At 41.4% G+C, this 10,278-nt stretch overlaps 1 protein-coding gene across 1 annotated transcript; it reads right to left on the bottom strand.

Moving 5' to 3' along the window:
- On the bottom strand, positions 1–3,797 carry LOC123604980 (protocadherin beta-14). The gene has a single exon (XM_045491181.1). It carries the CDS (start codon positions 2,960–2,962, stop codon positions 566–568), a length of 2,397 nt encoding a protein of 798 aa, XP_045347137.1. The 5' UTR covers positions 2,963–3,797; the 3' UTR covers positions 1–565.
- Positions 3,798–10,278: the final 6,481 nt, after the last annotated feature.

Raw genomic sequence — 10,278 nt, 5'->3', positions numbered from 1 at the left:
TAATTTTCAATGTGGTCACTTTTATTTTGTCATAAAGTGAATTCTTGAAAAACACTACAAAAAGCAAGCAAATAAGGTATCCTAGGTACTGAATATGGAGGAGTATCATTTTTTAAACTTTATGATGAAACTTTGCAAAGTGAATACTGCAATAAAATCCAATATGCTTCCACCCAGATCCAACAGCACTTTTTATTTTTTCTTTATGACTTAATGTAATGTCTAGTAGTCAATCACATATATAGGGGCATTCACTCTTAATACATCAGTTTGTACCTCCAAATAATTAGTAACATTATCTTGCAAAATAACACCATTATCAAAACAAAAAATTACTAATAACTCTGTTAATATAACATTTATGACCAAATAAGTGTAAAAAAACAGAAAACACAGATTATATTTCCATTTCATTATGACCACTAATATTTTCAAAGCAACTATAAGGAGAGCGCAAGAAGTGATAGTGCATGCAACTATAGTACAGCCTAATATTCATTATAGACTGGCAAAAAGTATCCACAGATTGTCAAGAATAACAAAAGATTCAAACTTTAAAGTAATTTTATTGAATGTTGAAATCAAAGCTATTCCTCAAGTTCTCATTTCCCCCTATATTCCTACCAGTGTCAGGGACTGGAAGGCTGGGGATAATTGGCTTCAGAAATTTAAACTCATTGGTCCCCGAGTCTCCCGTCAGACACACCTCGTACTGGTAGCTCTGGGACAGCGTCCCCGTGCCGCTGACGTCCACCAGGTGGCCCGGAAAGTGGCCCTCAGGCCCCGAGCAGCGACCCGCAGACGCCGCCCGGCTCCGCCTGCACAGCCGCACCGCCACGAACACCAGCACCGAGAACAGGAAGAGCGACGACACGGACGCCAAGGCGACGACCAAGTAGACGGTGAGCGGGTCTGCCCGCGCCTCGGCCGCCGCCACCTCCGGGAGCGGCAGGTAGGGCTGCGAGAAGCCGTCCACCAGCAGCACGTGCAGCGTGACGCTGGCCGAGCGCGGCGGCTCGCCATTGTCCCTGACCAGCACCACCAGCCTGTGCTTGACGGCGTCGCGCTCGCTCAGCAGCCGGGCCGTGCGCACCTCGCCGTTGTGCGCCCACACGCCGAACAGCCCGGGCTCCGTGGCCTTGAGCAGCTGGTACGACAGCCAGGCGTTCTGGCCCGAGTCGCCGTCCACCGCCACCACCTTGGTCACCAGGTAGCCCGCCTCGGCCGCCCTGGGCACCAGCTCGGTGCAGGGCGCAGAGCCGTTCTGCGGCGGGTACAGCACGAAGGGCGCGTTGTCGTTGTCGTCCAGCACCAGCACGCGCACCCGCGCCTGGCTGCTGAGCGCGGGCGAGCCGCGGTCGGCCGCGCGCACGCCGAACTCGAACGCCTGCAGCGCCTCGTAATCCAGGGACCTGAGCGCGAACAGCTGCCCGTTGTCCGCGTTGATGGACACCAGGGAGGCCAGGGGCAGCTGCGGGTCCGCGGGCGGCAGCAGCGAGTAGGTGACCTGGGCGTTGGCGCCCGAGTCCCTGTCCGTGGCGCTCACGCTGCCGATGTGCAGGGCGGGGCTGTTGTTCTCGCGGACGCGCAGGGTGTAGGTGGTTTGGCTGAAGGCGGGGGCGTTGTCGTTGACGTCGGAGACCGTCACGGTGATGTTGTGCTGCGTTTTCAGCCTGGGGGTCCCCAAGTCGGTGACGGTGATGGTGATGTTGTACTCAGATCTTGTCTCTCTGTCCAGTGCTTTTTCCGAAACTAGAGTGAAAAAGTTCTTGAAGGTTGGTTTCAGAAAAAAAGGGAGCTCGTCTTGAATAGAGCAAACCATCCTCCCATTGTCCCCAGCGTCTTGGTCTCGGACGCTGAAAAGAGCAACCAGAGTCTCTGAGGCGTTCTCTGGAATTGTCTTTGTAAATGATGAGATGGTCACTTCTGGTGGATTATCATTTATATCTACTACTTTAACCAGAAGACTGCATTCTTCTGAAAGACCCCCACCATCTGTTGCCTGAATATTTATAGTGTAGAACTGTATTACTTCAAAATCCAGGCATGATCTCAAGTGAACCTCCCCAGATATTGGATTGATTTCAAATGTTTTACGAATATCTTCTGATGCATGCAAAAATGTGTATGATATTTTCCCATAATTTCCTGAATCCATATCCTTAGCAGAAATGGTGATAATCCAGGAGCCAGCAGGTGTGTCCTCCAGGACATGTACTTCATAGAGCCTCTGAGCAAACTCAGGGGCATTGTCATTGATGTCCAAGACCTTGATGAGAACCAAAGTTGTTCCAGTCCTGGGTGGAGATCCACCATCCAGTGCTATGAGAGTTAATGTGAGCTCAGGCTCCTCCTCATGATCTAATGCTCTGTCCAGGACCAGTTCTGGGTATATCTTTCCATCACCACTGTCTCGAATTTTAATGTAGAAATGAGAATTAGGGCTAAGTGTGTAGTTTTGGAGACTGTTGGTTCCTACATCCAAATCTTGGGCACTCTCCATTAGGAATGTGGTTCCACTACTGGTACTTTCTGATATTTTAATAAGTATTTCCTTGTCCAGAAACATAGGGGAGTGATCATTTATGTCTTTGACATGCAGCTCACCCCAAAAAAACTCTAAAGGATTTTCCAATACCATCTGAAAGTGTAGCACACACGTCTCGGTGAAGCCACAGAGCTCTTCTCGGTCCAGTTTCTCATTTAGGAGCAAATCCCCCGTCAGTAAATCAAGTTGTAAGTGCTTTTCATTATCATCAGACACTACCCGGGCCTCCCGTGAGGACAGCTCTTCCACCCCAAGCCCTAGATCCCTTGCAAGATTTGCCACAAAAGAACCAACTTCTGTTTCCTCTGCCACTGAGTATCGCACCGATTCAGGACCCGCCTGAGATAATCCCAGCAAAACAAAGAGAATCAGGACTTGCCTTTTCTGCAGAGCGAGCACCCCTTTGATCTCCATGGCTCCTTCCAGCAACCTCTTTTGTAGAAAAATTTAAGTTCAGCCCTAATTTTGGAAGCTGAAGCTGAATTTTAAAAAATAAGATCCCCCCCCCCCCGGAGAGTATATAGTCCTCCAGCAGCTTTAGTAGATGAAGCTCCTTTACTCCCTCTCTTCTCAGTGGCTTGGATGTTCTCTGTTCCCTGAATAATGGAGCCCACAGTGTTGTCCATGCACTGATTTCATCTTATCCTACAGCGCCACCATGTGTTTCCATGAATTTTTTTTAAAAATTTTGTTTTCTTTCAACAAATAATTCATGAATACCTCTGGAGTATTTTAAAGCAAATCCCAGACATCATATATCTTTACCTCTAAATACTTTACCAAGTATCTCTAATAGATAAAGGCTTTAAAATATAAATACGATACCACTATTAAAACCAGCAAATTTAGCAATAATTCCTCGATATACTTTATACTCAGTGTGTGTTTGGTATTCCTCATTTTTCTCCAAAATGTTTTTTACTGTTGGTTTGTTTGAATCACGATCCAAACAAAGTCTATACAGGGCATTTAATTAGTGCTGTTTTGAATGCTGACAAGAAGACTCTATTAAAATGTCTTGAACTGAAGGGAGGTTGGGAAGAAAGATGTCCTGAATTGAAGAAATAATATTTTATTTAGGCCATTTCTTGAGAATTTCAAATATATTATCTCCTTTACTCTTGTAAATACTTTTGAATTCAGTTAACTATAGTTAGTAATGTCATTACCTTTTTCTCACATATTTAAAAAATATACATGTGGGGGCACCTGAGTGACTCAGTCAGTTAAGCCTCCAGCTCTTGATTTCAGCTCAGGTCATGATCTCACCGTTTGCAGGATCCAGCCCCCACATCGGGCTCTGCACTGACAGTGTAGAGCCTTCTCAGGATTCTTCCTCTCCCTCTCTTTCTGCCCCTCCCCTGCCTGTGCTCTGTTTCTCTTTCTCAAAATAAATAAATAAACATTTAAAAAAATTTAATTTACATGTAAGAATGTGGAATAAATAAAATAGATTTAGTCCTTGTCTTTATGGAGTTCACTGGCTGAAAATTTGGCAGACACATTATTAAAATATTTCACAATGTATTCATAGGTAAAGAGTAATAGAGAAATACCTAGAAGGGCCATCTTGTACCTAGGAGGCAGCATAGCATATGAACATGGATTCTGGAACCAAAATATTTACATTTGAATCCTACTTCTACCATTCAATATCTTCAGTCTTAGACAAGTAATGTACCTCTGTTTCCTTACCTGTAAAATAGGGGTGATAATGGTATTTACCTCCTAGGATTATTATAGTAGGAATCAAATGAATTAATATTTACAAAATTGCTAGTAAGTGCTAGTTAAGTACCTACTAAAAAATAAAATCTAGCCCAGATTTTTGAACATCAGTAAAAGCTTTCCTAAGGTAGTAAACTATGAGTTGTGATCTGAAGGAGCTAGCCAGGAGAAGGAGTGTTTCCGGCAGACCTTTTGAAGAACAGAAAGAAGTTAAATATGCCTTGAACTTTAAACCATAGAAGGGGATAATTTAAAAATGAGACTGGGGGGAGCACTGGGTGTTGTATGTAAGCGATGAATCATGGGAATCTACCCCCCAACCCCCGCAAACCAAGAGCACACTGTATACACTGTTTGTCAGCTTGATAATAAATTATATTTAACATATAAAGGAAACTGATACTAAATGTTTTTGTTCTCCCAAATTCACATGTTTAAACCTAATCCCCAGTATGATGTTATTTGGAGAGGTAAGGCCATTGGTAGGTGATTTGGTCATTAGGTTGGAGCTCTCATGGGTGGGATTAGTGACCTTATAAAAGAGATCCTAGAGAGCTCCCTTGTGAGGACACAGCAAGAAGAGAACCACTAGGAAGTGGACTCACCAGACATAGAATCTGCTTACACCCTGACCTTGGACTTCCCAGCCTCCATAACTGTGAGAAATAAATGTTTGTTGTTTAAAAAAAAAGGGAGACTGGCGGGGTGGGGGGAGTGGGGTGAGGACACAAGTTATTATATAGGATATAGCATGAATTTAAAATTTTATCCTATGGAAAATTATAACACAATGTAGAGTTTTAAACATTCGATTAACATGATTGCATCTGCATTTTTGAAAAATCGGTTTGAAGGAAGTATAGAGAATCAATTTCAGGAGGAATGACTGGAGTCAGAGACACCAGTTAGGAGATGGTGGCAGCCTGTTTAAAAGTAATGCTGGTGTGGATGGAGAGAAGAGGGATGCTTAGAAAGATACTTAGGATCTGGTCACTGATAGGTTGCATGTGGAGAAAAAAAAAGGAAAGAATCAAGGATGATTAACACACTTCTGGACTTGGCAACTGGATGGTTAGTTGTGTCATTCCCTAAGACAGAGAACACTGAAGAACAAAAAAGACTGAAGTGGAAAAAGCTGAAGTCAATTTTGTACATGCTGATACTAACATGAATGCCTTTGGGAGATATGTGTAAGTGTTCGCACATGCATGTCCCTATGTGGAGCTGTATGTAATTATATATAGAATATAAACTGGGGTAGATATGGACTTTGGGTTTCACCAGCATGTATATGGTGATTGAAACCATGAGAATTCTAAGATAATCAAGCAAAAGTATGTCAGGTAACAACAGAAGAGGCAAAAGTCTGAAAAAAACACCTTCATTAGAGGAGAGGGGAAATAAAGTATCTTCTAAAAGACAAAGACAGCTCAGAGTTGAGAATCATGAAACCAAAAGCAAATAGCATTTCAAGGATATGAGGAAGATGAATGGTAGCAAATGCTTCAGTAAACTCAAGAAAAATGAAGGTTGAAATGGTTCCTTGGATTAAGAAGATGGTCATTGTGGAGGATTCTAATAGATGTCTGCCAAAACCTGTTCCCTTTATAGAACAGGGAACCTGTTCCCTGTACCCAGGCACATTGGCTATTCATAGCTGCCAGTCCCAGTCTCCCTTGTAGTTAGGCATGGCCAATTGAAATAAGTTCTCACTAACATTGTGAATAGAATTTTTGTTTGCCACTCCTAGGTCTATAATAGAAGACATCTGGATGTGTTTCCTCCCTCCCAGCCAACTAGAACCTAGATGTGGCAGTGACTCAGCTACAGTCATGCAGATTATGACTTTGCAGTAGGAAATGTAGGAGCAATTACTTGGAACAAAGGACTGCAATGAGCAAAGCTGCCTCGTATACCTAGTCATTTACACTTGAATTGTTTTAAGGAGATACACACTTTTACAAGCCACTATGTAATTGTACTGCTTTGTTCAGCAATATAACCTTATCTAACTTGTACAGAAATCTTCAATCACTTTTACAGTAGCGGTTTAGAATGGTCACAATGAAAATCAGATTGCACTTGGTTGAAAAGAGAGAAGGATAAGGAAGTAAAGATGACAATCCTTTCAAATTTAGCTCCAAAGAAAAAAATTGATACCTGGGACTCAGTAGGGTTTTTTTTTTTAAACCTAGGGAAATTTGAACTTATTTAAAATGCTGATTTGTAGTATTCAATAGAGAGGGAGAAACGAGAAGACTTAATCAAAGTGAAGCCCCTAGAAGGTGGTTAAAGATAGGATCCAGAAAACAAATGAAGGGATTGGACTTGGGTAGAAGGTCATTATAAGTACCGATGCTATCCAGTGTGTAGGTTTGGGGCCAGAAATTTAAGAGAATTCCTATCTGATAGATTCTGTTTTCTTGGTAAGGTATTAAGCAAGTTATCTGCTGAAAGGGGTGGGTAAGTAAGTAGTAGAGTGAGAAATTTAAAGTAAGATAACTAGGTTTGAAGTAGTTGTTATGAAGAATAGAAGAGAAAACTGATTAGGAAAATATAAAATGATTTCTTGGTCTTGAAAGCCCAATTAAGTTTAGATGTGATAAAATTAGTGTGATAGTAGTGATAATTCTCTAACTTTCCACTTAGAGAGTGCAGCATCCCTGACGTGACAGAAGAGGAAGGAGACAATTATATTCATCTGGAGTGGATTTTCATCAGGTGGTTTTTGTGAAGGAGAATTGAACAAGGGAATAGAGAATATGGGCATGAGGATGATTAGAAGTGGTAGACCAGGGAATCAGCTGAACAGGAGAGAAATTAGAACATGAAGGGAGTTAATATATAGTAAAAGCATCATGGAATAAAGATTCTAATAAGGTAAAGACCAGATGTGACAGGAATAGCAGAATGAGAGGGTTAAAGACATAGTGGATTATATTCTCAGAGAGATATCTGAAATTTTTATTTCATATAAAGAACCAATTTGGGGTGGTGGAAAAGTACAGCACATGGCCAGGGCATAAGGATTGACCCAGAGGAGAGGTGAATATCTAGGGATTGAAAAGCCATGTTGTTAGATTAACCAGTGGACCTGGGAGTGGTAGCAGGACTTGAGGTAGAAAGGAGATGAGCAGAACAAAGTGTTTGTAAGCTAAAATGTCTTTATGTCCTTTCTCATAGTGAATCCCAACGTAAATTTTTACTTGATTTTTATTGGTAATGATTTTCAGGGAAATCATCTCTGGGAGGCTGGGCCATCTCTCAAATCTCTGTTTTGTAAGTGACCTTTTCCCTAGTGGACAATGTATAGTCCTTTGATATAAAATTGGCTGATGCAGTTTGAATTCTATGCATTGGCTTAAATTTAACTATAAATGAGTTATTTGATGCATAAGAACAAAATTTGTTTTGAGTTATACCTTTGAAGAGAATTGGTTGGTTGCTTTTATCTGGGCATCTGAGCTCCTGAAGGCCTGGCCACTCTCCATTAGAGTCAGGAAACACATAGTTCTTTTTATAAATACACAAGTTCCAAGTCCTCCTGTTCAGATTTCTGGAAAAACTTGAAGCAAGAAAACCTAGTCTTTTTTTCTGCTCTTGCAACACATTAGATTTTCTGCCTGAGCTATTTGAAATTTTTTAATTTACATTTATTTATTTTTGAGAGAAAGAATGAGACAGAGCATGAGCAGAGGAGGGGCAGAGAGAGGAGACGCAGAATCTGAAGCAGGCTTCAGGCTCTGAACAAGCATTCGGCACAGAGTCTGATGTGGGGCTCAAACCCGTGAATGTGAGATCATGACCTGAGCCTAAGTCAGACACTTAACTGACTGAGCCACCCAAGCGACCCGTGCCTGAGCTATTTGAACTGCACTTTCCCCCTCCCATATTATAGATGACAGAAGGCCCAACTAACTTGGGACACAGGCTGCTAGAACCACTCTCACCACTGCTATTAATAGCAATATTGACATATCACTTACATACCAGAGAGTTTTCCCATTTAAAGTGTACACTGCAATGGTTTTTAGTATATTTCCAGAGTTGTGCAATTATCACCACAGTCTAATCTCAGAACACCATGCCCTAAAAAGAAACCTGTTACCCTTTAGCCATTCTCCATCCTATACCCTCCCTCCAGCTGTAGGCAACCACTAATCTGCTTTCTGTCCCTATAGATTTGCCTGTTCATAACATATCATACGAATGGGATCATACAATATAGGATATTTTTAAAGTTTATTTATTTATGAGAGAAGGCACAATTTGGGGAGAGGAAGAGAGAGAAGGAGAGAGAATCCCAAGCAGGTTCCATGTTGTCAGCACAGAGCCCAATGTGGGGCTCAAAAACAATGAGATCACGACTTGAGCTAAAGTCAGACACGTAACCAATTGAGCCACCCAGGTACCCCAAGAGAGGAGGTAATCTTAATACTTTACTTTGATTTATAAATTTTTTTATGAATCTTTGTTCTCTATGTAAAGCAGCTTTCATTTAGGGGAGGAAAGAACTTGCTCCTAGTTCCACTTCTAAAAATAGGAAATTAGGATTTAATTAGCCTGCAGAAGAAACTTCTGTTCCCTCCATTTGTCTTGAATTCAAAGCATTATGGATCAGTTCATGCAGTTCAGAAGAACTGGTAGTGAAATTGTAGCTTTCAGAAAGTGTGAACATTATTTTGGATATGCTAGAGCAAGAGATTCTGCTTCCCGACATTAACTAATACCTAGCCCTGCTAATTGATAAGATAAAGTTTTTATTTATTTTTTTTTTAATTTTTTTTTCAACGTTTATTTATTTTTGGGACAGAGAGAGACAGAGCATGAACGGGGGAGGGGCAGAGAGAGAGGGAGACGCAGAATCGGAAACAGGCTCCAGGCTCTGAGCCGTCAGCCCAGAGCCCGACGCGGGGCTCGAACTCCCGGACCGCGAGATCGTGACCTGGCTGAAGTCGGACGCTTAACCGACTGCGCCACCCAGGCGCCCCAAGATAAAGTTTTTAAATTTATTAAAGAGGCAGTTTCTGGCACTGATTCTAGAGGTACTAGAGGTAACAGAACAATCATTTTCCTCACCCTCACCCATTTCATCCTTTCTGTGCCTACTCTCTCTCTCACACACACTTCCTTTCCTCAATAGCCTCACTCATTTTGTTTCTCTACACTTTCCTTCCACAATGTATAGACTTTGGGCTTATTGATGAGATTCACTGGCAAACTCTTGCCCCAACAATGAAAGCTTTCTCTTCTGTAATGTAGTCACATTACTAAAGCCAAGAGTGGTTTGTTGGTGCCTGTGCTGCATTAGACAAAACTTTCTCTTACAATGTGTTCGAAAAAAAAAATGTTTTGAATTAGAACCTTAAAGGATTATCGTTTGATACTTCTCAATGCTCTCCAAATACTTACATATACCTCTGAGAAAAGTGGTTTTCACACTTTGGATTACAGTCCATTATTAGTGGGGTCATGAAATCACTTTAGTGGATCATAACCATGCTTGAAAATTAATGAGAATGGAATAATATGGGCAATTTCAGACTTCATAAAAAATCTAATAATTATTTACAAAACATTTCTTTCTATTATGTTTGTATATTACATAATATATACAACATAACTTTTCTGTTGGCTGTCATTTTACATTTAGAAATTAGTACCCAGGAGCACTGGCTGGCTCAGTCGGTAAAGTGTGCAATCCTTGATCTTGAGTCATGAGTTCAAGCCCCATGTTAAGTGTAGAGAGGACTTAAAAATGAATTTAAAAAAAAAGAAATTGGTGCCCAGTGTGTGTGTGTGTGTGTGTGTGTGTGTGTGTGAGATTCTGGGAGGATACAGAAAGCAAAAATTATAAATATTAGCATACAGTCCACTTTATGCTATACAAATAATTATTCAGATGGAGTCAAGTGGATTGTATTATAGGTTTGTAATATCAACAAGAAATCTGGAAAATTAGAACTTCATATTCCAAGACTCTCTGGGTAGCCACAATATTG

The sequence above is a fragment of the Leopardus geoffroyi genome, chromosome A1, assembly GCF_018350155.1.
Source record: "Leopardus geoffroyi isolate Oge1 chromosome A1, O.geoffroyi_Oge1_pat1.0, whole genome shotgun sequence".
NCBI classification, from domain to species: Eukaryota; Metazoa; Chordata; class Mammalia; order Carnivora; family Felidae; genus Leopardus; species Leopardus geoffroyi.
The sequence above is the reverse complement of the archived record's forward strand: the minus strand, read 5'-3'. Positions and strand labels throughout refer to the sequence as shown.

Coding starts and splice junctions, on each gene's coding strand:
- LOC123604980 (XM_045491181.1), bottom strand. CDS start 2,962: ATGGAGATCAAAGGGGTGCTCGCTCTGCAGAAAAGGCAAGTCCTGATT.